General features: G+C 35.3%; 1 protein-coding gene across 1 annotated transcript in view; it reads left to right on the forward strand.

Annotated features, from left to right (window-relative positions):
- LOC128028726 (uncharacterized) overlaps window positions 1-14219 on the forward strand; it is a 63521-nt gene extending 49302 nt beyond the window's left edge. Inside the window, exons 3-7 of the mRNA XM_052616052.1 lie at window positions 10820-10943; window positions 11190-11274; window positions 11380-11488; window positions 11732-11868; window positions 12442-14219. Coding sequence (XP_052472012.1) covers window positions 10820-10943; window positions 11190-11274; window positions 11380-11488; window positions 11732-11868; window positions 12442-12816 — 830 coding nt within the window. The 3' untranslated portion in view covers window positions 12817-14219. The remainder of the gene's footprint in view (window positions 1-10819; window positions 10944-11189; window positions 11275-11379; window positions 11489-11731; window positions 11869-12441) is intronic.
- Window positions 14220-14760: the final 541 nt, after the last annotated feature.

Raw genomic sequence — 14760 nt, forward strand, 5'->3', positions numbered from 1 at the left:
TTAAACTCAAATGGATACCTGGACAATTTTCAATCTGGTTTTCGATGGCATCACAGCACAGAGACAGCACTAATTAAGATAATAAATGATATTCGCTTAAATTGTGACTGGCAAAATATCGGTGCTGGTATTGCTAGATCTCAGTGCTGCGTTTGACACTGTCGATCATAACATGATACTAGAGAGACTGGAAAACTGGGTCTGGCTTTCTGGGATGGTACTCAAATGGTTCAGGTCATACTTAGAAGGGAGAGGCTATTATGTGAGTCTAGGAGAGCATAAGTCTAAGTGGACGTCCATGACATGTGGAGTTCCACAAGGCTCAATTCTTGCATCGCTCTTGTTTAGCCTGTATATGCTTCCACTAAGTCAAATAATGAGAAAGAACCAAATTGCCTATCACAGCTATGCTGATGATACCCAGATTTACCTAGCCTTATCTCCAAATGACTACAGCCCCTTTGACTCCCTCTGCAAATGCATTGATGAAATTAATAGTTGGATGTGCCAAGACCTTGCCAAGACAGAACTGCTTGTGATTCCAGCAAACCCATTGTTCCATCACAATTTCACCATCAAGTTAGGCACATCAACCATAACTCCTTCAAAAACAGTTAGAAGCCTTGGAGTTATGATTGATGATCAGCTGATTTTCTCAGACCACATTGCTAAAACTGTCCGATCCTGCAGATTTGCTTTATTCACCATCAAGAAGATCAAGCCCTTTCTTTGAGAACATGCTGCACAACTCCTTGTTCAAGCTCTTGTTCTGTCCAGGTTGGACTATTGCAATGCTCTCTTGGCAGGTCTTCCAGCCAGCTCTATCAAACCTTTACAATTAATTCACAACGCGGCAGCAAGATTAATTTTTAATGAGCCAAAAAGAATACACGTCACACCTTTGTTTATCAATTGGCACTGGGTTCCAATACCTGCTCGCATAAAATTCAAGGCATTGATGTTTGCCTACAAAACTACCACTGACTCTGCACCCATTTACCTAAATTTGTTACTTCAGACTTATGTGCCCTCTAGAAGCTTACGTTCTGCAAGTGAACGTCGCTTGATTGTGCCATCCCAAAGAAGCACAAAGTCACTTTTACGGACTTTTAAATTAAATGTTCCCTTCTGGTGGAATGAACTCCCCAACTTAATCCGAGCAGCTGAGTGCTTAGCCATCTTCAAGAATCGGCTTAAAACACATCTGTTCCATCTTTATTTGACCCTCTAACTTTAACACTCACTATTCTAATTCTATTCTTTAAAAAATCTAACTACCTTTCTAATCTTTTTGTATTCTATTTTCTTTTAATTTATTATGCAATTGTATATTTATGTGTGTGTGTATGTGTAAAGACCTCTAACTAGCTTGCTCTATTCTTTTATTTTTTATTTTTATTCTGTTTTCTTTTTATTTATTATATTATTTAAAATCCCATGCTATGTGTACTGTGTTAACCTAACTGAGACTTGTTATAGCACTTATATATCATTGCTCTTTTTGTTGTTTTTGATTGCTTCCACTGTCTTCATCTGTAAGTCGCTTTGGATAAAAGCGTCTGCTAAATGAATAAATGCAAATGTAAATGTAAATGTGCCAGAACTTTCTTCAGTTAAATAAGGAAAAAACTCATTGCATTTGGAAACAAAGATTAAGTTTTCAAAGGTGAATGCATACCTTGACTCTAGGGGTCAAACAACTGAAAAACAAGTCAGGAATCTTAGTGTGATTCTGGAGACAGACCTTAGTTTCAGTAGTCATGTCAAAGCAGTAACTAAATCAGCATACTCTCATTTAAAAAAGCATTGCAAGAATTAGATGTTTTGTTTCCAGCCAAGACTTTGAGAAACTTGATGCCTTTATCACCAGCAGAGTGGACTATTGTAATGGGCTCCTCACCGGCCTTCCCAAAAAGACCATTAGACAGCTGCAGCTCATCCAGAACGCTGCTGCCAGGATTCTGACTAGAACCAGAAAATCTGAGCATATCACACCAGTCCTCAGGTCCTTAAACTGGCTTCCAGTTACATTTAGGATTGATTTTAAAGTACTTTTACTCGTATATAAATCACTAAATAACCTAGGACCGAAATATATTTCAGATATGCTCACTGAGTATAAACCTAACAGACCACTCAGATCACTAGGATCGAGTCAGTTAGAAATACCAAGGCTTCACACAAAACAAGTGGAGTCTGCCTTTAGTTACCGCAGTTGGAATCAGCTTCCAGAAGAGATCAGATGTGCTAAAACACTAGTCACATTTAAATCTAGACTCAAAACTCATCTGTTTAACTGTGCATTTATTGAATGAGCACTGTGCAATGTCCGAACTGATTGCACTATTTTCACTGTTTTTTTTGTTGTTTTTTTTTTACTTTATTATTATTTTTTAATGTAAAATCATTTTCTAACTATTTTTAAATTCATTTTAAGTAAATGTTTTAATCATAATAAAGTTTTAAAATTGCTTGTTTTATTTTTGTTATTATTTTTCTTCATGATTATTTTAATATTATATTCTTTTATGTAAAGTACTTTGAATTACCATTGTGTACAAAATGTGTTATATAAATAAACTTGCCTTGCCTTGCGTAGTTATAAACTGGAACTTTCACGATCACGAAAAAGGGGAAACAAAAACCAAGCAGTACGATCCACACATCGAAACTGACACCAGCTCACACACTGAAGCACACAAACACCAGCCACCATGACGCTCAGGTGCAGGCTCGCCTGACGCTCTGGGGATACCCTTTATACAGTATTGTTCAAAATAATAGCAGTACAATGTGACTAACCAGAATAATCAAGGTTTTTAGTATATTTTTTATTGCTACGTGGCAAACAAGTTACCAGTAGGTTCAGTAGATTGTCAGAAAACAAACAAGACCCAGCATTCATGATATGCACGCTCTTAAGGCTGTGCAATTGGGCAATTAGTTGAAAGGGGTGTGTTCAAAAAAATAGCAGTGTCTACCTTTGACTGTACAAACTCAAAACTATTTTGTACAAACATTTTTTTTTCTGGGATTTAGCAATCCTGTGAATCACTAAACTAATATTTAGTTGTATGACCACAGTTTTTTAAAACTGCTTGACATCTGTGTGGCATGGAGTCAACCAACTTGTGGCACCTCTCAGCTGTTATTCCACTCCATGATTCTTTAACAACATTCCACAATTCATTCACATTTCTTGGTTTTGCTTCAGAAACAGCATTTTTGATATCACCCCACAAGATCTCAATTGGATTAAGGTCTGGAGATTGGGCTGGCCACTCCATAACATTAATTTTGTTGGTTTGGAACCAAGACTTTGCCCGTTTACTAGTGTGTTTTGGGTCATTGTCTTGTTGAAACAACCATTTCAAGGGCATGTCCTCTTCAGCATAGGGCAACATGACCTCTTCAAGTATTTTAACATATGCAAACTGATCCATGATCCCTGGTATGCGATAAATAGGCCCAACACCATAGTAGGAGAAACATGCCCATATCATGATGCTTGCACCTCCATGCTTCACTGTCTTCACTGTGTACTGTGGCTTGAATTCAGAGTTTGGGGGTCGTCTCACAAACTGCCTGTGGCCCTTGGACCCAAAAAGAACAATTTTACTCTCATCAGTCCACAAAATGTTCCTCCATTTCTCTTTAGGCCAGTTGATGTGTTCTTTGGCAAATTGTAACCTATTCTGCACATGCCTTTTTTTTAACAGAGGGACTTTGTGGGGGATTCTTGAAAATAGATTAGCTTCACACAGACGTCTTCTAACTGTCACAGTACTTACAGGTAACTCCAGACTGTCTTTGATCATCCTGGAGGTGATCATTGGCTGAGCCTTTGCCATTCTGGTTATTCTTCTATCCATTTTGATGGTTGTCTTCCGTTTTCTTCCACGTCTCTCTGGTTTTGCTCTCCATTTTAAGGCATTGGAGATCATTTTAGCTGAACAGCCTATCATTTTTTGCACCTCTTTATAGGTTTTCCCCTCTCTAATCAACTTTTTAATCAAAGTACGCTGTTCTTCTGAACAATGTCTTGAACGACCCATTTTCCTCAGCTTTCAAATGCATGTTCAACAAGTGTTGGCTTCATCCTTAAATAGGGGCCACCTGATTCACACCTGTTTCTTCACAAAATTGATGACCTCAGTGATTGAATGCCACACTGCTATTTTTTTGAACACACCCCTTTCAACTAATTCAACTAATTGCCCAATTGCACAGCCTTAAGAGCGTGCATATCATGAATGCTGGGTCTCATTTGTTTTCTGAGAATCTACTGAACCTACTGGTAACTTGTTTGCCACGTAGCAATAAAAAAATATACGAAAAACCTTGATTATTCTGGTTAGTCACTTTGTACTGCTATTATTTTGAACAATACTGTATAGTCCAACCACGGCCCACTAAATACTCATGGGGCAGGGTCATTTAAAACAAAAAGGAGCACTTCACCACATATAAACACACACATATATATAACATTACAATATAACACATCTGTAATCTAGCCTACCAGTCAACAGTTTTTGAACGGAAAGATTTTCAATGTTTTTAAAGAAGTCTCTTCTGCTCATCAAGCCTGCATTTATTTGATCCAATGTACAACAAAAGCAGTAATATTGTGAAATATTTTTACTAATTAAAATAACTTTTCTATTTGAATATTTTAAAATGTAATTTATTCCTGTGATCAAAGGAGAATTTCCAGCATCATTACTCTTCAGTGTCACATCCTTAAGAAATCATTCTTATATGCTGATTTGCTGATTATCAATATTTACAACTGATGAGTACATTTTTTTTTTCAGCATTCTTTGATGAAAAGAAGGATCCAAAGATCAGCATTTATGTGAAATAAAAGGACTTTGTAACATTATGCACTATTCCATTCAAAAGCTTAAGGAGTCAGTATATATATATATATATATATATATATATATATATATATATATATATATATATATATATATATATATATATATATATATTTGGAAAATAAATTATTGAAAATAATGCTTATATAATTTTATATAAGTCCTTAAGTTGATCAAAAGTGATGATAAAAACATCATTTTACAAAAGATTTATATTTCAGATAAATGCTGCTCTAGTGAACTTTCTATTTATCAAAGAATCCTTAAAAAAATGTACTTTTCAACAGGGCCGTGCAGAGACCTTTGGAGGGGCAGGTGCTCAAACTATAAAAGGGGCAAATGGAACAAGGCTTTAAATATCGCGGTTCAAAATAGCAATACAGCAATATATTGTGATGCATTCCTTGCCGATTTGCGTATCGATATGGATGATTATGTATTGATATGGCAGCAAATGCTGTGATGCAGTTTTTAAAAAGAAAAAGATTAGAAGAGACAATTTTAAGTTTAAAAGTAAAAAAATAAAAATTATTTCCACCTAATAATAGCTCTGGGATTAGAAACTGAAATGTCTTAAATTGTCCCAACCTGATGGCTTTTTCTTCTCTGTTCTACAGAATAATTAAGAACAGCTGTTATAGTAAAAACTACAGAAAACACTCTACATTTTCCTCTTTCTCACCATTCTCTGTCTCCTGGCTTGCTTACCTGCTCTTTCTGTCACTCTTTTTCTTCCTCTATCTCCATCTCCTCATCTGATCTATTACTTTCCAGTCTCTGTCCATCTAAGAACAAGGCACAATCTACTATTTCATTATCAATCTATTATTTTAAACATCACTACTATTCTTGCACCTAATCAATAAGTCCACCTTAAATATTGATACAAAACAATAAACAACTGAGTCATGCTATGAAAGCACTGTATAACTTATATAGGCTTATGTTTTATTTATTTTTCCTTTTTATTCAAAACAATTCCAAACATGCTTAATATATCAGGAAATATCTCGATTCTCAAACGTATAAGTAAACGCGTTTTGCACCTTTATAGATTGTTATTTGATCAATAAATGGAAAGGTAGTGTAGTCTATTAAATACACTTAAAACCCCTACTTATTACTTAGGTGCCATATCATGCCATAAAATATTTTTAATACGACCTAATTTGCATTTAATGTACATTTTAATAGCAATACTGTAAGTTACTTATTTTGACACTTTAATTTTTCAGAGAGTAAAGGACATTTACATTATCAAATAACATTTTCATTCAGTTTAGCCAGAGTTCAGGCACTATCAAAAACTACCATTACAATCACTGAAGCACTTTACATTACATTATGCACATCAGGATTTTTTTTAGTTTTTTCTCTCTCTCTCTCTGAAGAAAGAATTCGCTAAATAATTCAGTCAGCGAGCAAGTGAACAAAAACACCGCGTTTCATGAAGACTCTTCTGCACGTCTCCGATTGGCCATTGCATTCGCGCAACAGAACCGTTGATTGGTTATCATCATGAAGCGTTGTACGAACGTCTCTGGCTCAGCGCCAGCCAGCGAACACAGATTTGAATTTAGCAGCTGCAGGGCTCTCAAGTGTCACGCATTGAGCGTGACAGTCACTCATTTCGGTCTTTTGTCACGCACTCCCGCCAGACATTGTATTTCTCACGCAGAAAAACTATTTATAATATATTTAATATGACGCAGCGCCCAAAAGTTATCTGGTCGCACCGCTCTCACTATGGAAACCGGCAGCAATCAAGCGCGTTCTTAATCGAGCCTGTCACTTATCAGCCAATCAAAAAAAAGAAATAGGCTACACAATAGCCATCAGAAAATAGCACTATTATATCTGGGTAAGATTTAACACAACAACCAATGAAAAAAAAGCATCCTGGAATTGTTCACCATCTTCCTCGTTCACCCACAGAGGAAACCACTGGAGCTCCGAGCATCACTTTGAGCACAAAGTAAGTAATGATCTCCTGTTACAACAAATTCACAACTTGTTTGACACAAACAATGACAACTTGACCGCTGTTAGAGAATGTTTCCCAGATAATCAGCATCAGTTTTTCATGAGTGTCTGACAAATACACCTTTTCAACAAATACACCTTTTCTATGGATTGAGTGGTCTTTCTGATGATGGAATATGGATACAAAATTTTTAAAAGTATGGTATCCCAATAACAATATATTCACCCCTCTGCTATTTGGTAGAAGATATAAGAGCATCAGAAACAGCTCTAGTAGATTCAGAGACAGCTTCTATCCTCAAGCCATCAGAATGCTGAACTTTACTCAACCATCTTCACTCTCCTAAATGGCACACTTGTCACTTTTTAGAATTAATCCTTCAACCTAAATTAATCCTTTTTTATTTTACCTCTTCTATCTTCTATTTACTTTCTATTTAAAAAAAAAAAAATCTGTAAAGTTGAGATTACTTTGAGCACAACAAATTTCATGACTGATAAATGTTATTTATGTGTATATGACAATAAACTTGTATAACCCAGAGATATCCTATAAGAAGCCTGTATTTGACTAGCTTTCTCTATGTCTTTTGTCTCACTGATAGGAGAAAAACTCAATGTGGGTTTCACCACCAGAGCTACGCTAAACTGGCTCCTTGAGGCTGGAGAGGTCACATCACAGAAGGCTCAACAATTCCAGCAGGCAGCACTGGCCTTTTTGGTCGGAGCTGTGGAGTATGCCATGGATAAACTTCCGTTGAAAGATGCTCTCCTGAAGCATGCCAGATTTATTGATGTGCAGCTAAGAGCTGAGTGTGGGGTTGAAGATGCCCTATACTTTGTAGATTGAGGGTATTTTCGATGGTTGGTTTGAACAAAACTTCAATACGAAACAGTTTGTCTCTGGATGGGACATTGTCCTCAATCATGACCCTGAAAATGGCTGGGCTTGAGCCGAACTGTTTCAAATGGGAGCCAACACCACAAATGATAAAGGAGTCCAAAACACTTACAACAAACAACACCAGTCATAATCTGTCTCTCTCGCTCTCTCGCTCTCTCTCTCTCTCTCTCTCTCTCTCACAAACATTCGCACTCAAACACACACACACACACACACACACAAATTTTGTAAATGGAAATTGAATAAACACTTTGAATTTGGTTAAATTGTCAGTGTCATGTGTCAAATATTTTCTTCTGGGGGGGGGGGGGGGGTTGTCACTCTTGCCTGTCTTCAAAACTTGAGAGCCCTGCAGCTGATGCTGAACGATCTAATTACAACAGTGTGATTATATCAAATATATAAAAAATATTATTCTGCTGGTTTTTTTTGGTTGTTTGGAAGCTGCATTTAGAACCAAACTTGGCTCAGAAATCTTTCAATGGGCATGACGCCTCTGCCCTCGATGCCTGTGAAACGTTTCTCCCTCAAACAGCACACTAACGTTACTCTACACTACAGGCTACACACCGCAATATAAACAACATATCTGCATGTTCTCACATCACGTCGTTCTTGTAAAATAATAATAAGTGAATGAATATCAAAATCACTTCGCTGAGAATGAAACACCACTTACCAGCTTGCGCGGTGTTGAAAATAATATCCTCTGACAATTAAAAAATGCGCGTCCAGCGTGACGAATCATCCCGTTAGGATGAGGAGGTCGTCGTCGTCGTCAGGTCAAAGGTCATGTTGGTCATCTTATTGACGGCTAAATTATTATTCAAAATTGTACTAATATTTAGATTGGGCATGAGCAGGCATTCACAAAAGGAAACGTTATGACAAAAAAAATAAAATAAGAGGACATTTTGCTTTGACAAAAGGGCACTTTGGGCACCAAAGTGCAAAGGGGCAGGTGCTCAAGCAGAAGTCAGGGGGACAGAAATTACACACACACACATACATATATATATATATATATATATATATATATATATATATATATATATATATATATATATATATATATATATATATGTATATGTATATGTGTGTGTGGTGAAGTGCTCCTTTTTGTTTTAAATGAACCCACCCCATGAGTATTTAGTGGGCCGTGGTTGGTCTATATAAAGGGTATCCCCAGAGCGTCAGCCGAGCGTGCACACTAATTCTTGAAGTCTCTGTGTCTCAGTATTCTGTGATGAATAGAAGGATCCAAAGATCAGCATTAATGTCAAATAAAAAAACCTTTCGCAACATTATACACTATTCCATTCAAAAGCTTAGATTCAGTATAATTTCAATTTTTTGGAAAATACATTATAGAAATTCATACTTTTTTTTTTTTGTAAGGATTATTTAAATTGAAAAAAAAGGGAAGGCATAATTTTCCTAAATATTTCTATTTCAGATTAATACTGTTCTTCTGAACTTTCTAAAAACTTTTCTGTTTTTTTTTTTTTTAGCAGCAAATCGGAATATCAGAATTAGTGTGACTGGAGTAATAATGAAAAAAAAAATCTGCTTTGAAATCTCAATAAATTACATTTTGAAATATATTAAAATAGAAAACAGTTATATAAAATAGCTAGTAAAAATATTTCAAAATTTTATTGTTTTGCTGTACTTTGGATCAACTAATTGCAGGCTTGGTGAACAGAAGAGACTTACTGTTCGAAAACTTCTGACTGGTAGTGGATACTATATGCAACTTAAATTTTTCTCTAATTTCTGCCTTTTAATTGGCTTTGAAATCTATAACTGCTAGACAATATTATATACTACAAACACTTTTTTTTTATCACATAATAAGGCAGAATAACTTCTATACTGGAATAATAGCATTTTTCATATACTTTATCACCTCCTGGAGATGACTTGAAAAAAAAAAAAATATTGTCGCAATCGTATGTTTATTGTCTTCATGTTTCCAAAAGTGTCTGTTTTTCTCATAGACTGTAAAAGGTTTTTATGTGAAAACAACTGTTTTCATACAGTGATAGTCCATATTAGGAGTTTCCTGGTATGACTTTCTGCACGAGAGTGCGCTGCGGCTTCGAGTATAAACAAAACACACACTGCATGAGTGTTTAGCGCTCCGTGATGTAAATCTCGCCTTCTGGGTCCGAATAAAATATCAGGTCATTCGTCACAGAATGAATTCTGAGATATTTAAAGTGGGGGGACACGTCCCCGCGTAATCTATGCCCCTGTTCCACCCTGTTAGACAGTCATTTTAAATAATTATTTGACAGCAATGTTAAATGTTTGGCATACTTTAGTCTTATGTTGTGAGGTGAGCAGCACTTACAGCTTTTATGTTTTTGTGCTAAATTTTGTATTTTTTACAACCCTGTTTGCGAAAATTGACACAAAAAGTACTTCTTCTTAATAATTAAGACATATTCTATTAATCAATAATTTTGTTATTGTTTAAAAAAAAAATAAAAAAAAAAATTAGATGGCATTAGGGACTATCCAAGAAAAGCTCATAATTTTTTAACATTTACATTTTTAACATGTTTTGATAACTATATATATGTCCCTAACAGGGTGGAATATGTTCATGGCCAATGTCTGAACAATCTACCCATAATTAATTTTTGAGTCACCAAGCTTGACATATATGCATTCCTAATAGTTAATTATGTCACTATTTTGGTAGAATGCAAAAAAAACCCCACAAAAATCATGTAACTTTTTTCCCAACACTTATGGAATGACCCACTTAATAAGACTCACTTAATTAAGACTGATCTCTTTTAATAGATTAGTGGATATAGGGTCTAACACACATTGTGTAAAACACACATTTTCAGTAAATTTGTGTTTTTCACTCAGTTTTATTTATTTATTTTATTTTTTAAATAGAAAAAAGTTTATTTATTTTATGACCTGGTTCTATGAAGAACTAAAAATGGTTGTTCTGTGGTGTCACTCTGAAAACACCCTTTTGAAACCTTTATTTTTAGGTTGAATTGCTCAGATTTTGTTCTTTCTCCAGGTTTAACATGTCATAATGATTACCACAACACCTTCAATTGTGTTTGGAACACCTCAAAACTGGATGTGATCCCTCCAGTCCAGCCAGAGACCATCTGTTGGATTCATGTAATGGTTAGGAAGACGTAAGGAAAAATGTGATTTCATAACATATTTAGCTTGTGATTAAGCAATCAGCCTTCATATTATATAGGATCCAGAGCTAATGAATGTAGAACAGTTTTCATGTTCCTTTCACTTAATTGTACTAATTAATTTGTTGGTTAGTTTGTGAGGTGAATCTAGAAAAAACCTAATGGGTATGTGCTTTATTATTATATTTGAAAATTGTTTGAATTGAATTTGAAATTTTGAACTTTTTTTTATTTTAGGCGTCAGACTAAAGAGATGGTGCAGATGTTTGCAGACCCGGCACAGCCTCATATACGCTCTGCCACAGTGGGTTTTAAAAGACAGGTGACTGACGGCATGTGTTTTGAGATGTTAAAATGCAGATTCATTGAGTAGAACACCAAACAAACATATGACAAGTCATACAATGTATTATGTCTTTCTCTTCAGATTAATTTACCTACAATATCATTGGGGACCACATTACATGAAGAAGTCCATTGTGACAACTACACAAATCCCATGGCTGAAATAGCACCACATAATTCAAAAAACAGTGGTGAGTCAAATATAATAACTCCCACATTCTGGAACAAAAGCTAGAGAGTGTATGATTGGAAAAGGGCTGCATATCAATCACTAATATTTACACATGAGAAGCAGGAATCAATTAGTGTAAACAAAGAGTTTATTATTTAACGAGAGAATCTTTGTCACGGCTTCAGTTCTGGCTCTAATATGACCAGTTGATCAGCACTGATAACTGTGTGCATGAGCGATTATGATGTGTTTGTGTGTGCAGCAGTGAAAGCAGCTCCTCCTGAGGGAGTGGAAGTTCATGGGATCAATGCTTCATGGAGCTTTGTTCCTCCAAGAGGTTCTTTACAGAAATATAAAGAGTTTGAAGTCCAGTACAGATCTGCTGCTCAGAGCTGGAAGGTGAGCATATCAACTTCTCTTATGTCAACCTCTTTTTTTCCATAATTTTTCTTTGACAATTGCTTATATATGATTTATGAAACTGTGGATTCTTTTCTCTAAACTCTACACCACACATCTCTTGCAACTCACACAAGTCACAGATGATTACCTTATACACACCAGTTACACAGGGATGTCAAACACAGCTAACTTATCCATGTTCAGTCTGCTCTTAAATACTGTATACAGCATATTCAGCAATAGAAACAAAGTTTCAAATGGTGGATTTTCAAGAACTCATGAGCTGTCAATGTCTAATGTGCAGAAAAGTGTTCAGTGTTTTGCAAAAAATGTTATTTCACATTTGCAAATTGATAATGGGCTTGCAGTTTTGCTGTCTTTGTTTGAGGATGCATTACTAGGAGTGTGTCTTGAGTGCCTTTAGTGTGTAAGTGATTGTAAAACAAACTGCAATGGTTAAAGACAGAGGATGATTAGATGATGTGCATCTGAACGCAGATTCAGATCTCACTGTGACTCTATTAGCGTTCATCACAGCAGAAATGCTTCATTGTGTCAATGTCTGTGTAGGATGTGGCAAACGATACCATTAACACTAATGAAACTCAAATCAAGCTGCCAGAGGACCGTTTGCCCTCAAATCAGCAGTACGTGATCAGGGTGAGAGTCAGGTATCAAAAGAAACTCCTGCCCAATGCCGTGTGGAGCGACTGGAGTGAAGAGTACAACTGGACGTCTACTGTGGGTCAGAGACACCACACACAAGGCAACACACACCTGTCTGACACAGACACACACACACTCACTCACTCACTCAATCACACATTCATGTACTGCTATACTCTAACGCTCTCATCAGCCTCTACAGAGATCTTCCAGCTGGAATCATCTGTAGCCGGGATCACGCTCACAGTAATCACTCTGGCCATCATATTAACCCTCTGAGGTCTATGGGGTTTTGGAGCCTGGAGAAGTTTTGACATGCCATGACTTTTGTGCATTTTTCAGTTGCTTCTAAACATATACATTGCTAAATTCTGATAATACTGTATTCAGTACAAACTGAGCTACAATAATATGTAAATAGCATGTATGTACATGATTTTGTTTTTGAGAAAACAATGTTTATGTGTGGTTAGTGAAAAACTATCATTTTGAAGTCACTGAAATAAGGTCATAAAACACATACAGAAAATTTGTTCACAAGACTGTCAAACCTGAAGCTTGTAGCCTAGAATTTTTGCTTAAAAATGATGTTAAAATCATCTTGTTTACTCACTCAAAGAAAACAATAGATTGATTTAAATTTTCTAAGACACTTTTTGTTTCTAAAGGGCATATGCGATTATGATAATGAGCTGCATAATATGGAATATATTTAATTATCCCACAAAATAACTTGAGATTCACTTGCAAGTGCAGTTAAACAGTTTATTAGGAACAATCAAAGATGACTTTCAAAACTGATTTTTTTTTTTTTGCATCATTACTACAGTCACACAATCCTTCAGAAATCCTTCTAATATTCAGATTTTCTACAAATAAATAAATAAATAAATATTGTTTTTAATGTTATTACTATTATTAATGTTAAAAAGAGCTGAGAATATATATATATATATATATATATATATATATATATATATATATATATATATATATATATTTTTTTTTTTTTTTTTTTTTTTTTTTTTTTTTTGTAAATTTAAAGAACAGCATTGTCGTATAAATAACATTTATCATATAAATCAGTTTTATGTATCATTGTGTGTGCTGCATAAAAGACTCCAAGCATTTGAATAGTGTACATTGTTAAACTTGGAGTAAGACTTGATGCTGAAAATGTAGCTTTGATCACAGGAATACATTTAATTGTAAAAAAAAAATTGAAATAGAAAGCTGTTATTTTAAATTGTAAAAATATTGAATAATTATTACTGCTTTAGCAAACTGCTATTGACTGGTATTTTGTCCAGTTGAAATATATAAATGGACATATCAAAACTAGCATTTTCAAAGGGTATATTCAGATTACTTGTTAAAGTGAAATGAAATACCTTATATCTGCAGATGATGAATGTCTGTTTGTGGATGGAGACTTTGTAACGGCCAAAACTATGTATTTTACATTCATCACATTATAGTGCAGTGTGCCTTTTAAGAGACTGATCACTGATTAATTTATAACGCACATTATGTGGTGATGAGGACCAGTATGGATGATAAGTTCGCTCTACCACCTTTTTATTATTTTGTCTTTACTATATTTGTAATGCCAAGAAAGAGTTAATCTCTCATGTGAGAAGAGCATGTTGTTGTGTACCAGCCATTAAATGTGTGGGACACTACCTCCTCATTTTCTATCTCTTTCATTTAATGGATTTAATGAGTTATCCGAGTCAAAGCATTACTACTTATTCACCGACTACAGGCTCTAATACTCTTGTTTTTGTGACATATCAGGACACAACTCTGTATAATGTCATGGGTATGACACAGGTATTACAAGGAGAGGGTGACTTATGAGCACATAACCCATGTCCCCATTTTTCAAAACGCTTATAAATCATACAGAATGAGTTTGTTTGAGAAAGTAAAAATGCACAAAGTTTCCTGTGAGGGTTAGCGTTAGGTGTAGGGTTGGTGTAGGGCCATAGAATACAGTTTGTACAGTATAAAAACTATTATGCCTATGGGATGTCCTCACTTTTCACAAAAACAAACGTGTGTGTGTTTGTTATATGTGGTGCTGAAGTGAAACAGCTGGGCAGTTTGATAGCCAAATTATAATAGGCCGCCTAATAATAATAATAATATTTTCTTGATTATCGACAGACACATCGATACACGATTCTACCATCTATAGGCACAACCCTACATGATGCATTA

This window comes from Carassius gibelio, chromosome A15, assembly GCF_023724105.1.
Source record: "Carassius gibelio isolate Cgi1373 ecotype wild population from Czech Republic chromosome A15, carGib1.2-hapl.c, whole genome shotgun sequence".
NCBI classification, from domain to species: Eukaryota; Metazoa; Chordata; class Actinopteri; order Cypriniformes; family Cyprinidae; genus Carassius; species Carassius gibelio.